The sequence below is a fragment of the Thermobia domestica genome, chromosome 15 (genome assembly GCF_964235325.1).
Source record: "Thermobia domestica chromosome 15, izTheDome1.hap1.1, whole genome shotgun sequence".
In the NCBI taxonomy this organism is placed as follows: domain Eukaryota; kingdom Metazoa; phylum Arthropoda; class Insecta; order Zygentoma; family Lepismatidae; genus Thermobia; species Thermobia domestica.
The window spans coordinates 15658323-15681930 of NC_137468.1; the positions used below are offsets into that span (position 1 = coordinate 15658323).

General features: G+C 32.6%; 1 protein-coding gene across 1 annotated transcript in view; it reads left to right on the forward strand.

Moving 5' to 3' along the window:
• The window catches only part of LOC145672084 (facilitated trehalose transporter Tret1-2 homolog), a gene marked incomplete at its 5' end in the record, with an annotated part of 29469 nt that extends 12318 nt beyond the window's left edge, over positions 1–17151 (forward strand). The window contains 1 exon segment of the mRNA XM_081741334.1: positions 11208–17151. Within this exon segment, the coding sequence (XP_081597460.1) occupies positions 11208–12481 (1274 nt within the window).
• Positions 17152–23608: the final 6457 nt, after the last annotated feature.

Sequence of the window (23608 nt, forward strand, 5' to 3'; positions counted from 1 at the left end):
ATCGATTATCCGATAGATGTTCGACAATCACTTCTAAATATTGCGTATGCAATTGTTTCTCGTACACATTTTGTTTAAATTTTCATGATGCGTATCAAAATTGTAGAAAATGTATTGTAAAAAAAGATTTCTTAATATGTCACTACGATTTATCGAGTTGCAAAGACATTTAATAACAAAATTAATGAATAAACTGCTTTATACTATAAGTTAGGGTACGGTTATAACGAAATTTTAATATTTCATCATTCTCTTTTCCTCCTTCAACGGGATGGAAAAAGCAAAACGAATACATTGTTTTAAATAAAACCTAGTGATACTACATAGTATATACTAAATCAGGCTAAGCAAAAACCGTGTTTGTTTTTGCAATGAACAACCAAGTGGACAGCGCGCTAATTGGCTCTTCACACAACAGTCGTGCTTGCTCAGTGACGTTTAAAGCATGATTGCAGGTGTTCTCTTTTTTGCAAATGAGCTGTTCTGCTTGAGCCGCAGAGAATCTTTTGAACGTTTTTGGTGTCAAATTTGATTTGCCTCTGAGTCAGGAAAATTGATCATTAAACTCACTATAAACACAGTTTTATGAAAGGATAAAGGATAATTCGAGATAGGAAAATTGAGAAGGGCAGTATGAAAATAGGAAATTTCGACATAACCGCATCCTTAGAATTCATAAAATAAGCTAAAATCTTAAACATTAAGGCCAAGTTGACAGAATTTTGACAGTATTGAAATCTTTTGATCTACGAACATTCATGTCTTTGTGGCTTCAAGAAAATTGGAATGTTGATTATTATGAACTCTTTCTTTTCTGTTATAAACAATAAATTGTATTTAATTAAAAAAAAGAAAGAAAGCGTATTATGCGTGAGTAATTAGGCATTATTTGATTTTAAGTATTAAAGCACTTCTAATAGTCACTTCTTTAAGTATTGGAATGTTTAGTTTAATTTTAGTATTGGGCATCTTTTATTTAGCTTAAAATGGATATAAAATGTTCTGGCTATTATTCTTATCGGCAAAGGAAAAATTGCATTCCTGTATGCTTTTTCATGTGAACCATCCGATTTCTTTTTAACTGGATTTTAATTAGATTGTACATTTAATTTACTTGTTCTTTTGTATTTAACTCCTTTGTCAACAGCGAGGCTATATGATATGAGACCTACAGTTAAAAGTGGGATCTGAACCACTTTTTAAAGCACTTCTACTAGAAATTAAACCCAGGACATCGTACTCCAAAGGCATACCCTAGATACCAAAGGCAATAGCCATTAATCTTCGAACAATGACTCATGTAACGAAAAGAGTAACCCTAGAAGTACCATGAGGAGGTGGGATCAATTTTACCCAAGATAAAGTGTTTCCTAAGAGCTCTTGATTTTTTGTTTTATATTATTAGTTTGAATGTAATGTTCTTTTTTGTTAGTTAGTAATATAATATCATCTATTTTTTGTAAAAAATCAAGGTAGCTAAGTGGTAAAGCGCTTACCTCTGGTGCATGGGGCCCCTGGTTCGATTCTCGGCCAAGTAAGTTTGTGGTGGACAACATCGTGTCCGTGAGTTTTCTCGGGATACTTCCGTTTCCTTCCATTTTATCATACCACAAATTCTTCCATCATCATTCACTTGCTTGAGTCATAATCTCTCTCAGCCTAAAGGGCATTTTTTTTGTATTTTAAAAAAAATCATATGATGCGGGCAAATATATACGTTTGACTTCAGTAAGATAACTGCTGCTTTCTAATAGGTTTAACTCTAGAAGCACCAAGCCTGTATCTGCTATGTTTAGTACCAAGTAGGGTCAAATTTGTCCGCGCTTTTTTCAAGTGATTGTTACAACAAATCTATTGAATTTTTATCTTTTTATGTATATTTGAAAGAAATAAAAATGGACCCAACAGTTTAAAATGTAATTGTTAAGACATATTTTCACGGATCTAATGGCTAGTTTGTATGCCTTTAGTGCACGTGGTCTCGGGTTCGATTCCCAGTGGGAGAGCACCAAAAATTTTACAATCTTTCATTTTCATTACTCATTTGTCTCCTTTAGTCTAAAGGTCACAATCGTGAGACGTTAAACTAAAAAAAAAAAACATTTAAAAAATTACAAATGTTTGTAGAAAATATTTACATTACAAAAATGTTTGTTCAGTATTCTAAAAATGTTCAATAGGCAGAACACCATTTTCTGTAATTTTTAAGATTTGTTTAGCTTAATTTATTGTAATTAAAGTATTATGGAGAATAATTCTTAAATATAGGATATATACTTTTTAAGTACATATATGTTTGCACGTATAAATTATCTTTTTATGTATGTATGTATGTATGTATGTACGTATGTACGTCTAATCGCAGTAAGTGAACATTAGAAAGAATGATTGAATTACTTTAATGATATACTTTTTTTAAAATATAGAGAATCTATTGTAAGAATTGATTCAAAGGTTTAAGTACCATATCCAGAATAATTTTCTTTTAAAAAGAGAACTAAATATATTTATTATGTACTTTGTTTCCATATTTGATTGAAGCTGCTTAATTTATTAAGCATATCTTCTTATTTTTTTGTCAATGAAATAAAATCTCCATTATTGAAAATATTAACATTTTATTATCTTTAGCGCTTTTCAACAGAATCGTTACTATTTATATCCGGTCGTGTCCTTAAAAAAAAAAATCAAAAGATCCATTATATTTTAAATCAATATTTTTTTATACGCCTTATATTTGGAGAACTACATATAGTGTAGCCAAACTCAAACTATCACTTAACTCAGTATGATGTGCTTATTCCGTAAAAGAAAAAAAGAAAAACCTCGATTTAGAAGCCGTTCAAAAATTTTGTGACCCTTGATTCAAAAACTAATTATTGGTGAAGATTGCAATCTTTTGATCCATTTTTAGATCATTCCTAAAATTCTTGTTTTTGGCACCATTTCGGCACCATATTAATAATCAAAAACTATTGAAGAAATATTTCATAAGCCGATTAATTAAATTTGCTTATAATAGTTTGCAAATGTTATTTCGAAATGAAATAAATAGCTGATACATGATCATTTGATCATGCTGTACTCATAATCTCATTACATCGCGCGGCCAGCGAAAAAAAAAATTATGAACAGTCTGTACATTTAAGTTCTTCTGTCGATGACTATATAACATGACGTTTGCAAAGTCATAATATATTTTGCAAATTACATTTTTAAAACATTTTACAATTTACCAGCTATTTTTCACTTAATATGCAAGAGTTCTTTATGATATTTAAATTATGTTCAAACAATCTTTTAAACGTAATGAAGAAAATAAGGTATAGTAGTTTTACAAGAAACTGCTCACGTGTTTATGAAGTTTTTTTGGAATTACGTTAAGTTAAAAATTAAAATCTTAGTTAAATAATTTAGTAAAAAATATTAGAAAGAAATAAAAGTTGAAAAGCGCTAAACAAATTACCTGTAGTGATTTTTCCTATTATTTGAAACATTCTTAATTTGCTCGTATCACAATTTAACTGAATTATTGTATTCCACATGGCCTAGTTTCTGAAAAGCGATCGTTATATGCTAAAAGAAAATATTAACAAGTAATATATTTCCCTCGTTATGCCACATTTGTAGTTACGGAAAAGAAGAGAACACATTCTAAATTGGGACGTAAACAAATATAGTAAAGAAAATAATCATCATAAATACTGGTACTTGGAACGGAATGTAAAATTCGCAAGTGTCCAATAAATTTTACTTGGAAGTAAGAACAATTGTGAAAGTTCATCTTTTGCCATTCTATGCAAATTGATTTTGATGGGCGTAAAATAGGTTTTTAGAAAGCAGATGTTGTTGACAGGCATTATTCTTTTGTTTTCTAATGTTATGCCAGCTGTTTAGTTTCACCGTCAATCACTTATCAAGATTTTTTGGCAGTTCCATGCTTCATCCGCCCACTGTTCACGTGAACACTCGCGAGTGATCTTTCTTTTCTGCAATGAGCACGTGATCGTTTTGCGGTCCTGTTTGTTTGGAAAGACAAAAGGCAAATGCCTTCTTCCGCGTGTTGAGTGTGCCAGTGATCAGCTGGTCAGTAACACACAAGACATAACCTCTTTGTAAAGACGTTGCAGCTATTGTTTCGAAAAAAACGTAGTGAACACAAAACATTAGATTGACGTATTCTGTTCTTCCTTATTTCACGTGATAGGTGAAACATGTTTAGCAGCAAATGTTCATCCTGAAGTTATTTTTAGATAGTCAACTCATATTTAAAGAAAAAATAAAATAAAGAGAAGTTGTTTCGGCATAAGATGCTAAAAATCCAAAATTTATTATAAGAATTTATATACGTATCTGTTAGTTTCTCAGCAGTTATTCTCTGATAGCAATGCCCGATTCTTTCCCTAGCGGTTTTTTTTAACTACTAAGATTTTGAACTGGCCACACGTTCTTATTCCGTCATACACCCAGAGATTATTTCGAATATAGTTGATCGTTACATGTCACTTGATTTTTTTTTTTTTTTTACTTATTTTTCTTTTCTTCTCCTCTTTTTCCTATATTTTGACGATGAGAAGACTACGTCAAAAGCTTACGTAGTTTCCTATTAATGATCCTTCTCATAACTACCTATACATATATTATATTAAACACGTCTAGAACTTCAGAGTTAGCATTCCTTGAAATTTTTCTATGATACATAGGAAAAGCATTCACAGTATATGTAGAGATAACAGATATTCCGGAACCCTAACCCTAAACTGATATCCAGTGATTTTTTTAATATAAAAATGAACATTTTAATATCTTTCGAAAATTGTACCATCATTGCACATATAAATGTCACTTAAATTTTATGAATGTAAAATAGTTCAAAAATGAAAATACATAAGATTATTGAAACATGGTTGTTCTAATGTTGGATATTTATATTAAAATCAAAAATGAAGGTTTCAAATAACTTTTGTTTGATTACTCGGTAACAGAGACTTCTACGTGGTTCTTCGATGTAAGTTCAAATAACTGTGGGTGAAGTATCTTTTTATTGTCTGTCCATCGTTTCATTTCAAGTTTGACAAATAAAATAAGTTCATTATTCCTTTGATTGTCTATCAGGCATTTATGTTTTTGTTTATTGTACAGTCGTTTTCAGAAATGGATAATTTTATTCATAAATATTTTTTCTGATAACGTGTCAATAAGCATGACGATGTAAATTATCCTACTATCAATCCAATTCATCCTTGTTTTGTTTTGTGCTATCATTTATTTATTTATTTATTTATTTTTCAAGACCATGATAGCTAAGATATCTAGTTAAGGTTGTGTGTAAAACAAATGCAACTACTTCTCGTACGTCCTTCCGTTTTACTTAATTACTTGAAACCAAAGCGTCAACTTATCTTTATTAAATGGTTAAAGACAAAGGGTTCAGAAAGCAAAAGATGACCAGTATATGTTAAGAGACTTCATAATATTCAATATTACTAACATGGTTATAACTTAAAAGCTCTTCATCTTTCTTGTCCTTTAAGTATAGGAATGCAAATTGTTTCTAACATATTTCATCTCAGCAGATCGGTGTTGACATTCCTTAAACTTCTTTTCGTTTATCTTCTTAAATATTCGTGACATATTATAAAAAAAAAAAAAAAAAAAAAAAAAAAAAAAAAAAAAAAAAAATTGACTATTACGAAAGGAATATGAATACACTAATCCATGTAAATGATTGAATCTAATAATAGGCAATGTGTTTACTTCGTGGTATTGTGTGACCCTTATTCGCTCGCGTGGATGAAAACGAGAACAGAATAATAATGGTAATAATAATAAGGTAATAAATAATACGTGACTTGGCAAAAAGAGACTTTCTTTTCCACGAATAACTCCATCACGTCAAGATCATATAAACACAAAGAAGTTTGTATTGTGTAAAACGCGTAATGATTTGCTTAAAGGAAAGATCACTATTGAACCTGTTATTGCGTTGAATTTTAAAAGTTTATTTATTTATTATTATTTATTTATTTAAAGAAAAAAATACTAGCTATTTCTGTTTACCATCTGTGTATCGTGACTAGTTGCGGTATTAATACAACTTAAGTGACAAGTTGTGAAGTAACATCACCATACAAACATATATTGTATTCGCCTTGATTCTATTGCGGGATCCTTGTATTCTTTAGAGAATATTATACCAGTGGCATTCTCCATTCTGAAGAAATAACCCAATTGCACAATTTCTTTAAGACAATTTATGCTTTATCTGCCTGATAAATACCCTGTTCCGCTTATGAATTCAAAACTACAGTTGTCGTTATGTTTCAAACAAAATGAAGTATGATAATATTCAATGATGTTACTCGGATCTGTACTTTGTTATCGCCATGAAAAGAATTATGTTTTTAACTGTTAAAATAGCGATTGTACTTAGGAAAATTATACCTCAGAAAATTTAAGATATATGTTGCAGCATTATTGTGTTAGAATGCCCAAGTTTCAAAAGATTCACTGAAGATGGTCAAACTTACTGATCAAGATTCACTGTAAATATTATAGATGAAACTATACAAAGTGTTACAAAATTGTATCTCAATATTTTGGGTACAGATTTCTCACATCAAAATAAGAAAAAAAGCTCATATGGACCTGTGCTCAAAAGTGGATAGATTCGGAGTTATAGGGTGCCAAAAATGTGAAATAAGTGAACTTCATTTAGAAGTTCATAGCTCCACTACTATGGGACCTATCGTAGTGGGGTCAAGATATCACTGAGGAACTGGTATGTGAACTATCCAAATATCCATGTTTAAGAATGCTTCAGTACTTGCACACCAATTTTTAGAGAGGTAGGTGGAGAGTGATCAAGTACTCCCAAACAGCCTCTCTAATAATGATTGTGCAAGTACCGGAGGTTCTGAAAGATAAATATTTGGGTAGTTCACATACTAGTTCCTCAGTGATGTCTTGACCCGACTACGATCGGTCCTATAGTAGTGGAACTATGAACCTTTGAAGTTCATTTTTGAACGTTTTCGGCACCCTATTACTGCGAAACTATGCACTCCCGACCGCAGGTCGATATGGACTTTTTTTTTTTTTTTTCATATTGTGAGGTGAGGAATCTATTCTCAAAATATTGTGATAAATTTTTGTGACACCCTGTATAGAGCGTATGGTTGTGTCTAGTAAAACACAACATAATGATATTTCGATGTTCAAAGCACATTATATTCAATTTTTTACGTACCGTATCAATTGTTTTCTCGTACCATTTTACATCTTTTGTTTAAAAAGGAAATGAAAATACTAACACATGTTTATTGTACAGCTTGTTAACAGGTGAAAGCAATTTGACACTTATAGAAATAGATTAGGTTAGCTGAAAAGATATGACACAATTAGATTGAACACGAATAAACTAGTAGTATAATACATAACAGTTGTTACGTATGTACAAAATTATATTAATTACATACGACGAGCAAATGTGTGATATATATATACAATAGTATTTACACCTTAACATTAAAAAAGACTATGTAATCAATGAAGTTTATTAAATTGGAAACAAGAAAGAACTTCAAAGACTGCAAATAAGAATAAACCTTAATTAAATTACAATCAGTTAATCCCTTTCGCAGTCTATCATAATATGTGAAAATTTTAGTTCGAAACAAAATATTAAGTTTCTTTCTTAAAAGCTCAAATTATAATTTGTTTCTGAGCTACGTATATGCCGGTATGTCATACAGTATTCTTTCTTTTGCATTGTTTCAGGATGTAGTAAGGGACTATTCGAGCCAACAGACGAAATAGGCACACATTTGGACCTATTGAATACCAACAAGGCTACATTTATACTACATAAACACCAAATAATGTTAAATAGAGCTGATAAACTTGGGAAGAAGATATGGGAGATCAGTTTCATAATGTACACCAAGGTATCTTCGTAACACCCAGAGGAATTTAGTTGTGATTATCGTAAGAAATACTTCATGACCAAATTTTTTAAGCCTGTACTGATAAGTATTCAATGGTGGCAGATGTACTGTTGCACTATATTCTCGGACGGACAATCAACATTATTATACATAAATGAAGCAGATTCTCTGCTCCTTAGAAGTACATGAAGTCTTGCAGGAAACTGAAACTCAATACTGCTATAGCTGTTTATGAATACAAATTTTTGGACAAGGAGGATGAAAGTTTGAAGTTTCATTCTGGCTACAATACGCAATGACACTTGCACTGGTGATCAAAATGACATTCACACAAGAAAAGATACAATGTGAACTGCTACATTAAAGTGAAAGAAGTAGAACTATCAAGTGCCCACAGACTTAACGGTTTTCTACTAATGCTCATTTGTATCTTCAAGCACTGAAAAAAAAAAAAAAAATGTAAAATGGCACTACGAGGAATATCTTTTAATACTTATTTTATTCGCGTTCATTTGTGTTAATTTTGATGTAATCTTTTGAGACAAGGGCATTCTTTTCTTTATATTTCATGAAATAAAAATTTAAATACTGAATCTTACGGCTTATTGAACTCAAAATTGCTGTTAGCTTGATCTTCTAGAAAGTGATATTTGTAGCAATGTTGACCAAGTTACTAATTTCCACAGTTCTTTGTTTCATCCACCAAATACAAATTTTAAGTTTACATTTTCTTAACAAATAAAACTTTTTTTATTATTTTCTAACATTTGAGAGTAAGAATTGAATCATTTCAAGTTGTCAGACAAAGTTTTCATTGTTTATCCAGTCTTAGAAAGAAAAAATAGGAACGTAAAAAAGAATTACGTATTACTTTCACATGATCTTTTATACGAAGTGGACATTTTTCTGTCTATTTTAATTAATGCAACGTAATATTCGTCGCTAGAGTAGCTCACTGGTACAATTTACACTTGCTAAAATGATGAAATTCTAAAAGAACAGCAGATTATATTTTTATATTTTAAAAAGGGCATAATGCTTTTGACGTTTCGGCACAATCCCTGAAAATGGATGCAATGTCTGCATTCGAAACGTCGGATGTCAAAGTCTTCACCTTCAGCCAGATGAAGATATTGACAATTGACGTTTCGTCACAATCCATGAAAATGGATGCAATGTCTGCATTCGAAACGTCGGATATCAAAGTCTTCACCTGGCTGATGGCCCTAGGACATTTAATAGAATGAAGAACTTTTAGTAGTGGGCACTGTAGTCAATTTACTATTTGTATATGACAAAAATAGCTAAGAAGAACTGATCAGTTTTGTTGATAATGGTTTGGATGGCTGTTCGCTGTCGAGTCAATCGGATTTTAAAGTTCCTTAATTAGAACATGGCCTGGCTAAAGTAAATTGCGTGCCCAGAAAAAAGTTTTGTATGGTTAATTTATGATTTGAAGATCCAAGGAGTTCGTAACCTTTTTTATTATTTCTATCGAACAACTTATCAACAAAAGTAGCAAGAGTTGAGTGGAAACTATATTTGTTAGCAAAAGTTCTATAATTAAAGGAATGCTTTCCTTATTTCCAGAAATTTACAAAGTATTATGTACATTTGAAACATGTTAGATATTGTCATATATACTTCTTGAAAATATAATTCTCCAAAGAAAGCGAAAGTTTCTCCAGAAATGAGTACTTGGTCAACATTGTATACATAAATATATTTATTTGCTGTATTGAACCTGGAGTGGCTAAAATATCCTTAGTTTTTACATAATTGGATTGAAATTGAAATAATCTTTTTCTATCTACAGAAGCAAAACTTGGGAGAATTTTAGCTATTTCGTGGTGAACAACATTAATACTTGAAACATTATTTTAATATTTTCTTTATTGCCTGTACACAACTTACCACAATTATTACGTTCATTGTAGCTTTTGAACTGCATATAACTTAAAAATAAAATATGACCGAAATCAACGTTATTGTCGAAACATTATTATAGTTTCGACAATATATACTTGAATCCATCAGATGCATTATCTGATAATAGGTGTCTGATGAAGGCAGTGATGTCGAAACTGTAAGTGTCTAATAATGGCAACGATACATACTCCGATGTCTGATAATGCCGATACTATAACACAAAATAGTAATAATGAATGACTTCCTTAGTCAGTTTACCTTCAATAAGCACATTATCTGATAATGGGTGTCTGATAAAGGCAGTGATATGTTGTCGAAACTTAAGTGTCTGATAATGGCAATGATAGTTGCTGAAACTATAACACGGAGTACTAATTATGAATGTTTTCATTAGTCAGATTACCTTCAATAAGCAAATTATCTGATGATGTGTGTCTGATGAAGGCAAACGATATATTGCTGAAACAGTAGAACAGATCAGTAATAATAAGTATTTTCTTTGACCAGATTTTATTTATATTTAAGATTATTATTATTATTAGAACAGAATATTTTAGAAATAAAATAAATATACAATACAACAACAAATGGATGTTAACATTTTCCGTTCAGTTGAACAATGAATCTAAATTTTCTTATCTGGTCGTCTTTCAAGTTGAAATTTATTCATTTACGTTCAAAATGCTTTCTTGTCGTCTTTTTTATAGTGTAATAATGTGTGTTTCCGACTCCAGTACTTAATTCTCAAATCACTATAAATGAATAAACATTCAGTAGCTGAAGGCCACAGCGTATCTTTTTACAGAACAAATATTATTTTTCTTTCTGATGGCCAATGCCTGGAAATGAATAATCAAGGTCGTGTTATCACATTACAATGTAGAATAGAAACAGAACAGATGTAGAAAGCATTTGAAGCAAAAGAAGTACGTTTTAACTTCCTGTAATTGATTCGCGAATTCTTGTCAAATATAATGTGAGAAATACGGAACCTTTTATGTTGAACGAAAACAAGTGTATACTTGAACGTATTGATATTATCCGACTATGGTTGTGTACAGGCAAATTTAAAAGAGCAACTTATGTGTAACAGAGAATTCTTAGCTGTTTTTTTTTCTTTCCTTACGAAAGATTTTTTTTTTCCTTGAACAGGTGATACTTTCATTGAAGAGAGCATCTTACGACTCAGATTTGTTTTTTATATTAATTTTCTTTACAGGGGTGAAGTTAATAGGTTCTCTTAATTAGTGATCCTTTTATTATTTTTTATTATTATTTTGTATATTAAGTAACCTTTGCTTTGAATTAATATTTTTTCTTTCTTCTGTACAGCAAGTTTGTCCTCCATTACAACTCCTATTGGATGCCTGATGAGTGGGTTTGTGATGGATCAACTCGGCAGGCGAACTACACTTATTCTTCTGGAAGTTCCAGCTATCATTGGCTGGATCTTGATCGCTTTTGCTAGCAACGTAAGCATGATCTACGGTGGACGACTACTGGTGGGACTGGGCTCTGGTATGGTGGCAGCACCGTCGCGAGTCTACACAGGGGAGGTGACCCAGCCACATCTTCGAGGTACTCTTGCAGCTTTGGCCTCATTGGGAGTGTCTCTGGGAGTTCTTATTGAATACGCCTTGGGTGCCGCGCTCGCATGGCATGTGGTTGCTGCTATCAGTGGCACGATTCCGCTGTTGGCTTTGATGTTGATGCTTTTGATGCCAGAATCTCCTGGTTGGCTTCTGTCACAGGGGAGAGAGAGCGATGCTCGTATCGCTTTAGCCAAATTTCGTGGCCAAACTTGTGATGTGAAAGAAGAAATTGATGACCTGATACGCTTCTCAGAAAAGAACAATGTTACCAAATTGAACTTTGGAGAAACTCTGGCGACATTACTTAAACCGTCCACGCTCAAACCTTTCGGAATTCTTACCTTCTATTTCTTTATTTATCAATTTTCAGGCGTGAATGCTATCACGTTTTACGCCGTTGAAATCTTTCAATATTCAGGAACTGATATGAATAAGTACACCGCTACTGTTATAACTGGCGGTGTGAGGTTTGCGTGTACTTTATTGGCGTGTGTGCTTATGCGAAGGTGTGGTCGAAGGCCGTTGACAATGTTCTCGGGGATTGCGTGTGGACTGACTATGATTGGTCTTGGAAGTTATATGTACCTGACTGTGCAATGGGAACTTGCCGGACAAGAACCTGTGGCCCGCTGGATCCCAGTTGCATGCATTTTTATCTTTATAGGCTCATGTACTATTGGGTTTCTCGTTGTTCCTTGGGTAATGATTGGTGAAGTATATCCAAGTCAAGTACGAGGTGTAATTGGGGGACTCACAACGTGTACGGCTCATTTGTTTGTGTTCACAGTGGTTAAAACTTTTCCATTGCTCGTGCACACTGTTCAGAAGTATGGCGCCTTTTGGCTCTATGGAAGCATATCCTTAATTGGTACAGTTGGGCTCTACTTTCTTCTGCCAGAAACAAAAGGAAAATCCTTGGAAGAAATTGAGGATTATTTCGCAGGAAGAACAAGATCACTCAATAATAAAACACCAAAGATTTTGAAGGTAGAAAAGGGCCAAGCTCTTCCGTAATATTGTCTCAGAACAATTGTTTAGTTAGTACTTTATTTGGTACATTGTAGTACTTCATTATTAGTTTTGACACCCATGACTAGTATTAAAATTTCTTCTCATAATTTTCAAGTATTATGTTTACAAGCTTAGCTTTTTTTTTTTTTTTTTTTTTTTTTTCTTATTAAAACATTTTATCGTTGATTTGAAATACTAAGAATAAAATTTACATTTGATTCATTTCTACTATTAAGTTTCATCTTAAATTTTTAAAACTTTTTTTTTTTATTTTTTTTTTTTTTAGAACTCTGTTCGGATAAAAGTATCCGTGAATCGTTGTTGTAGAGAATAAGTGCAAGTGTAAGAAAACTTTCTTCTGTTTAACACGTTCGATTACTGTACTTGTTTTCTTTGTACATGTTTGGTGAAATTGTATGATGCTGATATTAGAAAATGAACGTCTACTATATGTTCACTTTTTGTGACTCTGTTAAAGACGGATGTGATTCTTAATAAGAGAGCTAGTAGCTTGGGAACAATAAAATCACATTTGTACTGTATTTAAAAGAGTACACAGACACCTTGTCATTCAACTCTTACTGGTTTTGTTTACATTTGTACCCCCCCCCAAAAAAAAAACCAATCAAGAAACGATAGACCACAGAAAGGAAAGTAAGACAAGAAAATAACAGTTCCTTTGTAAAATTCGGAAGTCTTTTTAGGAAAAGCAAACAAGCAAGTGGAAGAACTATAAACTCTACTTAGTGCAGACGGAAGTAGAAACATAGCCCAAGTTATTGCCACTCTACTTATTTATTTTACCGTTCACGATTTTTTTTCCCTCGCCCTGTTAACTAGATACTAATATATAAATAGGGTTTGTATGCGTCCCATATTTTATTGAATTGTCTTTTATTACGAGATCGTGTCTGTGCGTCTCGACAAAATTCTTCAGGACGTAGAATTGTCTCATAATTTGTGCAGTTGTGTTTAACGTTTTCATCCGTAGATTTAAAAGAATTATTTGCCAAGAAATCAATAGCTAACGCCATAAAGCTGTCATACCAGTTAGCAATACTGTTATATTGCGAGAATAATGCCACTACCAGACACGATAATAACTAAGCAAGATTTATTTGATATGACTCTAATCTGTTATGAATCGAAATTAGTTTTATTACTTTATGTGCCTTTAAAATCCTCAAGGAAATGTGTGTTCTCACAGAAAGTCGAAGGAAGTAGTAAGTAAGGACTAAGTAAGAGTCGAAGGAAAGTTTCCTGTATACCTCAAAATCGAAAGTATTCCCCCTTTTTTTAAATATATGAACTCTCACATAGAATAATAAATCAAAATTTTATTTTATTTTTAAAAACAAAGAATTAAAAAAGTATGGCTGACAAGAGGCCATAAATCGATATATAAAATAAATATTGTTATATCTTTTGTGCCAATTATCATAAATCGCTATCAAAATAAATAAAATAATCTTTTGTGTGAATCATCAAAAGCATAAATTAAATTGGTAGGACTATATATACGTAGTAAGACCGTGTAACATTTCTGTATCCTTTTCTTTAAAGAATCTGCATATATCTGGAAGACTCCAAAATGTGATTTACGTTCTGGTTCTTATTTAATTGAGTATATTGCTTTCAGTAGTACTTATATTTTACATTGTATTTTTAAATAAATTAAAATATAAATTTATCATACAGCAATTTCCAGACTGTTGTAACACTAAAACCAATCTTTACATGATGAATAAAAATCTTTACATGATGAGATACAAATAACAAATATATATAACTTAGGGATCGTGAATATAAAAAAGATACGAAAACGATTATATTCTAGTAAGACCACTTTGTATTTCTTTATAAAAAAAAAAAAGAAAAAAAACTTTTTCAAGATATTGTGAGTAGTCTTAAAGTAATCTGATGGTGTAATTGACTAATGGATACTATTGTCATCGAGAACATTTTTGAGAAAATAGAGTAAACAATGAACTGTATTTAAAACCGCCATTATATTTACTTGGTGTGGCTAAAGAAAAATCAGTGAAAATCTCAATCAGGATGCGTAATTTATGGACGACACGAACTCACTCGACCTCCTACTTCTGGAATTAATAACAATGTTAACCATTTTCTACAGAATGAAATTATAACACCAAAACGTGTTAACATCTTGAATACACCGACTTTCCTGAATTCTTTTCAGAATATAAAGTATATTGCAACATGATTTGGAGTATGTATTCAATGTCTCATTATAATAGCAGCATTGATAATTTATGCTATAACCCTTTTAAAAAGTGTTAACATTGATCTGAGTTTCATGAGATTGAAGTGGCATACAAGAAGTCAATATCAATAAGATCTTTATATTTTTTGGGTTGGCATAATATTATCATTATGAAAATAGGCAGATTTTCTGTTAATTACAGTAACTAAATCAACAGATTAGTTGAAAGAAATCGTTTATTATTTTATCACTGTTAACAATATCTGCCATTTTTTGAGTAACCAAATGTCATGTTAATAAACATCGTTCCAGTCATCCGAACAGGGTTCTATAATTGCTTACTAAAATATTATTTCTCAATATGTATTAACTTAATTTCTACTATTTTTGGTATTTATTTTCTGTGTCTTGTATTGTGCGTGTTAGTTTTCTCAAGAACGAGTATGCTGAGAAATAGCAATAGTGAAATTTTAGCCACTTAACACTTAATTTTGAAAGTAAAAATATTCCTTTTACGTATACTGATATGTAAAATAAGTATCTTGGGTTATCTTGTGTATATATATACTGTACATTGTGTGTATCTGTAGATTTTCTCAACGTAGTGAATTTCCAACATCATTTTCCAATTAAACAAATTAATGGTGTTTTAGTTTGTTTATAATGTGGCATTATTTGCTTCAGAATTGTGTGTCTAATAGAAAATATTCTGTAATAAAACACAAGAAACTTTGTGAAGTATTTTTCTACTGATACTCTATGATAATATAAGAAACTATGAAATTAAGAGGAATTCGGTCTAAGAAGCTCTGAAGTCAATGATCCTAAGAGGCAACACAGATAGAGATATCGAATTATATTTATTTTATTACATGGGCATTTTTAAATTTATTAGTTGAGTGTACTAAATAGTTGAGGAAAAGTGTCAAAAAAAAAAAAAAAAAGGCAGTAACGAAAACTATTTAGTGACAGCTGGGTAACAAACATTAATGTTTTCAATTGTTTTATGTTGTGAGCAGTGGCGGCGATTGGACGTTAAAAGTGGGGGGAGGCAAGACATGATCTGAATATTTGTATATCAATGTTAGTTTTCCTGGTTGTTTCTAACATATTTAGTTTGTTGTAAATTACTAATACTAATCATTACTAAGATAATATATTTTTCAGTTAAAATACCGCATATGGTATTTCACATTTTATTAAATAAACTGACAAGTTCAATGCAACTACGTACTAGGCTTTTGTACTCTCAAACAACGAAGGTGTTATGCACTGACGTGTTTTTCCGACGTAACCATAACATTTCATGTTCTCTCAATTAGTTTCAAAGCGGCTGACTAACATATCGAGCCCTTGTAAGAAGAAATGAAAGTACACTGGACTTGTTGTGCTCCAGTAGGTTAATTTTTGGACCATTTTCCGTGGTAATTAAAACGCATTTCCTATAGTTTTTTTTTTTTTTTTTTTTTCCTCCTCCACGGGGAGACAAATAACCAATACGTACTCACGCAACGGCAAATATTATATGGCTACCAGTCATACATACAAAAACTTTACATTTCCAAATGAAACTAAATACATTAAGGGGTCACTTCGAAAAATTCGGGGGAGGAGGGGCAACTGCCTCCTCCTGCCTTCCTAATCGCCGCCCCTCGTTGTGAGGTTATAATACCAAATTTCAATTGGTGGAATTATTATAAGAAAATGCTGTTCATGAGATTAGGCATATTTATAATACCTTTCTAGATCTATATATTTTCTTTCTTTTTCATCTTATTTTAAAATAAAAGAATGTCCAATCTGTGCTTGAAAGTAAAATTCTAGAGAAAGTTGAACTATAACTGAGAAAAACTTTTCGTAAATTAGTTTAAGTTGGTATTATCAGATTGTCCCTTCGTGGCAATATACAGTATTTATTGGATCTTGGGCTTCAGAACAATAAGTAATTTTCGTGTTACATTAAGTTCTTGATTCAAACTAATGTTTATTACATTTGATTTCTGAATATTCATGATGAAAATCCTTTACGTTTCAAAATGCTATTAAAATGTGCTGGATGAATATATATGTATATATATATGTTTAGCAGTATTTCTTCCTGTATGCAAATAAATATTCATTTAAAAAGTTCTAAATAAATGCCTGTAGAGGGCTGTGTGCACTTTTTTGAGTGCTATTATTACTGTGATAGTAGATTAAATATATATTTTTTTTCGAGAAGTAATAGCCATATTTAATAATTGTTTTTTTGTAAGGTTTTTTACAACAGTGTTAATGTAAGTTTTGTACGTCCATATAAAACTAAAATGACTTCCTTCCATTATGATTCAAAGTATTAAGAATGTATGTACGTATCTTGTGAGATACTATTTGAAGTATTTGGGATTTCCATCTCATGAATTTGATTCTCCTATTGTAGTGACTTAATATGACCTGTATTTGTTAATGTATTCAATAAAAGATATATTGTTTAAAGTTTTTTTTTTTTTTTTTTGAGATTTTGGATTACATTCCTGACATTAAAATTAAAATTGTGCAGGCGTATGAGAGGATGATTCGAATCAACAAAAAATTGGTTACTTACCAATAAATCCTTCCGTGGGAATCATCGACAAAAAATAAACGTATTCTTGCAAAGTATATCTGCTTCCAGTATTCCCTAAAAAGGTTTATAAAAACATCTTGCCGGCTTTAAAAGTTATTTTGTTGATCCACTAAATCGGTCAGGTCAGTAGTGTATTTAAGAGGGGCTTCCACCTTAATCCTCCCCCCCCCCCTCACGAAATTTTAATTACTATTTTAAAGTAAATGAAATATCTTGCAGAATTTCGAGGAATAAAGTTAGTAAAGCCTCTCCGAAACAAAATCGTAAGTACGCCACTGGGTCAGTTATTTATCGTGCTCATTCTGAATGTGATTCCTGATATATAGGTCAAACGAAAGCGCAATATTAACACCTGAATTAAAGAACACATTAGACAATGAAAAAAGTCTCAAGAAGAGGGCATGTCGAGATTGGCGCTTCACTTAAAACAAGATACACATAATATAAAATAGGTTAATGCAGGGAGGGGTGAGTTCATCGGTGCGGGCGAGTATTAAATATCATACCGAAGGTAAAAGAAATTATTTCTGTTGTGGGATATGGACTAGTAGCTTTTTTCTTGGGCGAGTAAAATTTTGTTGCTTATTTGCATCCCTTGGGTTAATGTGATAGGGTCAGCTAAAACAAAACAAACACACACAAAAAAGGGAGATTAAAGAATCATTCTATATTCATAAACATAAACCGACTTTAAATCTGGATTTTGGCAATATTGATAAAATCTGGTTATCTACCTTTGATGTATATTTTAAATTTAGCAGTAGTGACGTAACATAGACATCGCACTTCGTTCAACTCAGTTCATGTTTTCGCACTGTGCGCTGCTCGTGATTTTAAAGTTTTTTATTGTACTTATTTCTCACGTTATATTTATTTGGTGGCGTGTATTTCTTTTTCCGTACCATATTTCTTTTATCCGTTTTTATTCTTATTACCTTGCCACTGAAGATGAAACTTGCTTGTTCCGGTACGTTTGAAGAATATTTAGTTTTCTACGGGAGGATTTATTGGTAAGTAACCAATTTTTTGTTAATTTACATTCCTGACAGATATTTGTTGTTGTTGTTTTTTAACGCTATCTTAGTCAACTCGTCTTCTCTGCTTAGATCTGATTTTGTAAATCAATTTACACGTTCTAGATTGATTTTTTCTGAACTTGAATACTTGGGTATATCCGATGACAATACTGACCGATTTATTAATTCTTGCCCACTCTGTCGCAGGGCGACAAAGTTCCTGCATTTGAAGGGTAATAATGCCAGACAAATTCATGACGAGATGAAGGTTGTATATGGTTATGATTGTCTATGTTTTGACACCATTGTAAAGTAAAAAAGGAAATTCCAAACTGGTCATATGTCCTTCACAGGCGACTCAAAACCTAGAAGACCATTCCTGACGGATGATGCAGCCACTGTGAAGAAAGTGGAGTGTTTAATCCTCGAAGACAGACGTATAACCATCCAAACGATTATCAATGAGCCTGGTCTTAGTTACGGTAGCGTGTGGAAAGTTATCCATGACGAACTTCACATGTGTAAGGTATCCGCTTACTGGATTCCTCGTTTGCTGACACCTTTTCGAAAGCAAGCACGGCGTGACCTTTCCCAACAGACGTTGACGCTATTAGAAGAGGATGAAGAGGACTTTTTCGGGCGTCTGGTAACCATGGATGAAACGTAGATATATCAGTATGATCCGGAGACCAAAACCATGAGCATGCAGTAGAACCATGCTGATTCCCTCCCTTCCAAAAAGGCAAAGGTGAAAAAGTCAAGGGGAAAGGTCATGCTGTTCGGTTTTTGTGATTCTCGTGGGGTAATCCTCACAGATTATCTTGCAAAAGGATTAACCGTTACTGCGAAGTACTACAGCAATCTCCGGGACAAATTGCGCGATGCTCTGAAAATGAAACGCTGCTGCATGCTCTCGAAAGGCGTTCTTCTCCTAGCTGACAATGCACCAGCTTATTCATCTTCAGTTGCTGTCGATAAAGCAAGGACGTGTGGCTTCCAGATATTGCAGCATCCATCATATTTTCTCTCGACCTTCACCCAGTGACTTTTTCTTGTTTCCTCAAATGAAGAATCCGTTACATGGTCGCCATTTTGACAACATAGATGACGTCATTCATGAGGTGGGAGAATGGTTTAAAGCACAAGACTTTTACAATGACGGTGTTTGTAAAGTAAAGGAACGCTGAGAGAAATTGGTAAATCTGGAGGTAACTACATAGAGAGAGGTTAACAACTACAAATCACAACAATCCCTGAATTCTGATCTTTACTATGATAACTTACCCCTCGTACTTAAAACTTTACAATACCCCTCGTATTTGAATAACGAATTAATTTTATTCCCATATTCGAATTTTAACAGCATTAGCCCCTATATCAACACAAGATGTTACCGTAGTCGAAAATAGAGCACTGAGGACAAATATTTAAAGACATATTTCTTGCTTTTTAAGTGTTCCAACACAAGGACACTAATCATCTACAGTTTGAAACGCTGAACGCATGTCCTTCCTCTGGTTTGTGGATTTTTCCTCTTTATTTGAATGCCAAATGACTTAACTCCGGAAACAACAAATTAAACAGATATTAATGTTTTCATAAACTTTTATACATGAGTATCTTTTCTGAAAGATGTTTGTAAATAATAAATTATAAAATGTAGACCGCAAAGTTATAGTCTTTGTAGAAATCATCACAGAAATATGAATTGTTCATGAGATTCTGAACTTCAAACTTCACTCCTGGAAAATTTCAGTTTTAAAATTAGGTCACTTGGCATCCAAGCGGTTCATTTTCATATTGAAGATTATTAATTAAGCTTTCCACGTTCTGAAATATAACACACTTTCGTTAGAATGAAGAACCACATGTTACATTATACATTCACGTCTTGTACTCACTTTTTTATTCGATATGGGCTTGTAGACAAGGGCATTTCAAAAGTTTCACACTATGCTACTAGTGTTATAGTATTTGTCTTTTCTTATAGCATGCATTCATAATGATCTTTTTTTTTTTTTTTTTTCAAGAAAAGTTTAGAAGGAAAGACAGTGAACTTTATCCGCACATTCGGAAGTAGGACATCTTTTCCGCTTACGAAATATCTTGGTTGGGGCCGTTAAATATGTAAAAAGATTTAACTAGGAGTAAGGGGCAAAATATTTAGACCTGCAAACTACGTGTCAGCAGGGGAGCGTCAAGTCTTGAAGACGTCCAAACCGTGTGTTTCTGTTTCTTTCCTTTAGCATGATAACTTTAAAATGGTTTAATTAAAGTATTTGACTGAAAACGTACTAAATCATATATTTTACGGAAGAAGGGTAAGCAATAATTATTTTTTTGTGTGTGTATAAAAATGTTTCTGCTTTTACCTCCCCCCCCCTAAATAAAATTATGGAGACAAGTTCCTATATAAAGTTAATATAATCAACAAAATTTATAAAGCACGACTTCCCAGAAATTCCCAAGAAATCAATCGTTTTAGAAAGAGAATAATTTTCATATCATGTCACTTTTAAAAACCATATCATATGGTCCATATTATTATTTTAAGTTTTAAAATGAAATGTCGCTCCGTTTAGGAAGATGTATATGTAGAAGGATTCAACAATTTGGAGGATCTCAGCATTTTTCATGATTATCAGTTACTTCGGAAATAAGAAATTGGTTGAAAGCAGGCCTGTCCATGAATTGGCTCCCGGAGCCAAAGCATGTGCGGGCACGAGCGAAGATAAGAACAGGTGAGCACAGGTGCTGCTAGCTTCGCTTCTTCCACTGCATCCGATAAGTGTTGCCAACCACACATGATGGCAAAAAACCTATGGCCAAGCCTGGCCAGAAATTCGCACGATGATATGCATTGAGCAGACGCAAGCGTGAAATGTGCAGGTGTGCTCTCCCCCTCCCCATTTCGAAAGCAGTGACGCGAAAACACTGCAGGAAATAAAATTGGTACGTTTTTTGGTTGAGGAAGACGCATGATAGAGGTTACAGTTAGCGTTGAAGTAACTAACAAATGAACAAGAAAGAAAGAAAGAAAGAAACTAATATTAAACATGTCATCTTACAGACGTAAAAACGACTGCAAAAATCGGAAACGAATTGTTTCAGACCTTTTTAGCTTGCTTACACAATTCGTGACGTATTACATTAGCACTCGGTCTGTAATTTGTCATTCGCTTCACGTTTGCTAAGTTGTAAACGCCTTTCGTTGCTAGATTGATAGGAGAACGACGGGAGGTTGAAAATAATAATAATAATAATAATAATAATAATAATAATAATAATAATAATAATAATAATAATAATAATAATAATAATAATAATAATAATACGCATTATTATTATTATTATTATTATTATTATTATTATTATTATTATTATTATTATTATTATTATTATTATTATTATTATTATTATTATTATTATTATTCGGACCAAAGAGGGATGAAAATGGGGATTGGAGGAAATTCATAACTAGGAATTGCATAGTTTATACCGCTCACCTAACATTATTAGGGTTATTAAGTGTAGAAGGCTCAGGTAGCCAGAATGGAAGAAATTAGAAACGCTTTCATAATTTTAACTGAAAACCCAATTGGAAGAAGACCACTAGGAAGACCTAGGCGTAGATGGGAAGACAATATTAAGATGGATCTTGCAGAAATAAGAGTACAGAGTAGAAACTGGATCCAGTTGGCTAAGGACATAAGTTAGTGGAAATATTTTGTAAACGCGGCATTGAACCTTCGGGTTCCATAGACCATAGAGTTAGTTAGTTATTATTATCTAAAAGAAATGTTCAAATGTTGTTAAGAGACAATTACACAGAAGAACCGAGTTTCGACCAAACACTAATTTGCCGGAAGGAAATTCCAGTGCAGTCCAGCCTACTTTACGCGTTATCCGTGCAACCCACGTTTCATGTTCAAGACATTGGGAATAATTGTTCTTATCATTCAGTTGGAACGTTTCCTTTCGAATTTACGCTATTACAGTAGACCTACGCTATTACAGTAGGCCTACAACATTGTGACTTTCAAAATCAGTCAGTAACTATCGAAGAAAGACAAGCGTGTAGCTTCAGTCGTTGAAATGATTTAACATTCTTTTTCACTTTTAACAAGCCACCGGCAAGCAACCAGCCAGGGACAATACATTTTTCCTTATTAAAAAGACACTCCTTGTTAAAAAAAAAAAAAAAAAAAAAAAAAAACTAATTGCAGTCACTAACGGTCACACTTAAAAATGGAAAATCTCTTTGGCTCTCTTAATATTTTGTTTGATTCTTTGCGATCAAAGTAACTTTAAAAGTGGAGTAAGAAATACTATTCTTCCTATTGATAGTGTAATAGTGGCTTCTAATCTCCACAACCAACCCCTTGCTAAGCCTATTCGTACACACATACATGCATAAGCTAATTTTCTGGAGATATACTTAGATAATTACAAACAAGTGCTACAGTTTTTTCTTATCAACAGATTATCTCTTTTCCTAAAAAGCGAAACAACATAATATAACAAACCCACACTCGGATATAACAAACCCACATCCCTCTTTAACAAAAGGAAAGAAAAAAGAAGAAAAGGAACGTACATAGTTTATCATTTGATTGCTGTTACAAGTTTGTATTGTCTATAGTTAACGGTTACCACATTGTAAAAAACACTTTACACTAAATGGCAATCAGTTACCATACATACTTTTTTTTTTTTTTTTTTGGTAAGCTAGTGATTACCGCCAAGGTTGACAACACTTCCGCTCCTCTAAGGACAAAACCCGAAGATCCACGAAGCACGAACAATGGTATTTGCTCGTAGAATGCTCGTGAGCGTTCACGAGGAGAGTTTCCACTATCTGCTCGCCGTGGGCAGGGCTGGTTGAAAGCATAAGCTCAACAGCTACTGTTAACTTAAATAGCCTTTACACAGCTGGGAAACAAAATTGTACTACTTTGATTCTGAAGGTTGGCTTTTCGAATGCGGATGAGCAGTAACTACTGTCAAGTGAGTGAGCGTTGAAGTTTTCCACTTTCAGTAGAATGAAAAATCATAAATATGTATTCACACCTTGTACCATTGTTATTGTTCGATGTGCCCCTGTAGACAAGGGTATTTCGATATTTATACTCTACGCTATTCGTATTATAGTATTTGTCCTTCGTTGTAATATGCCTTGATAATGAAAATCTTTGGTTATTCAAGAAAAAAAATAATAGAAAAATAAAAAGAAAGATAGCAAATGCATATGCATATATATAGTGGTGTTATTCTGATTTTTT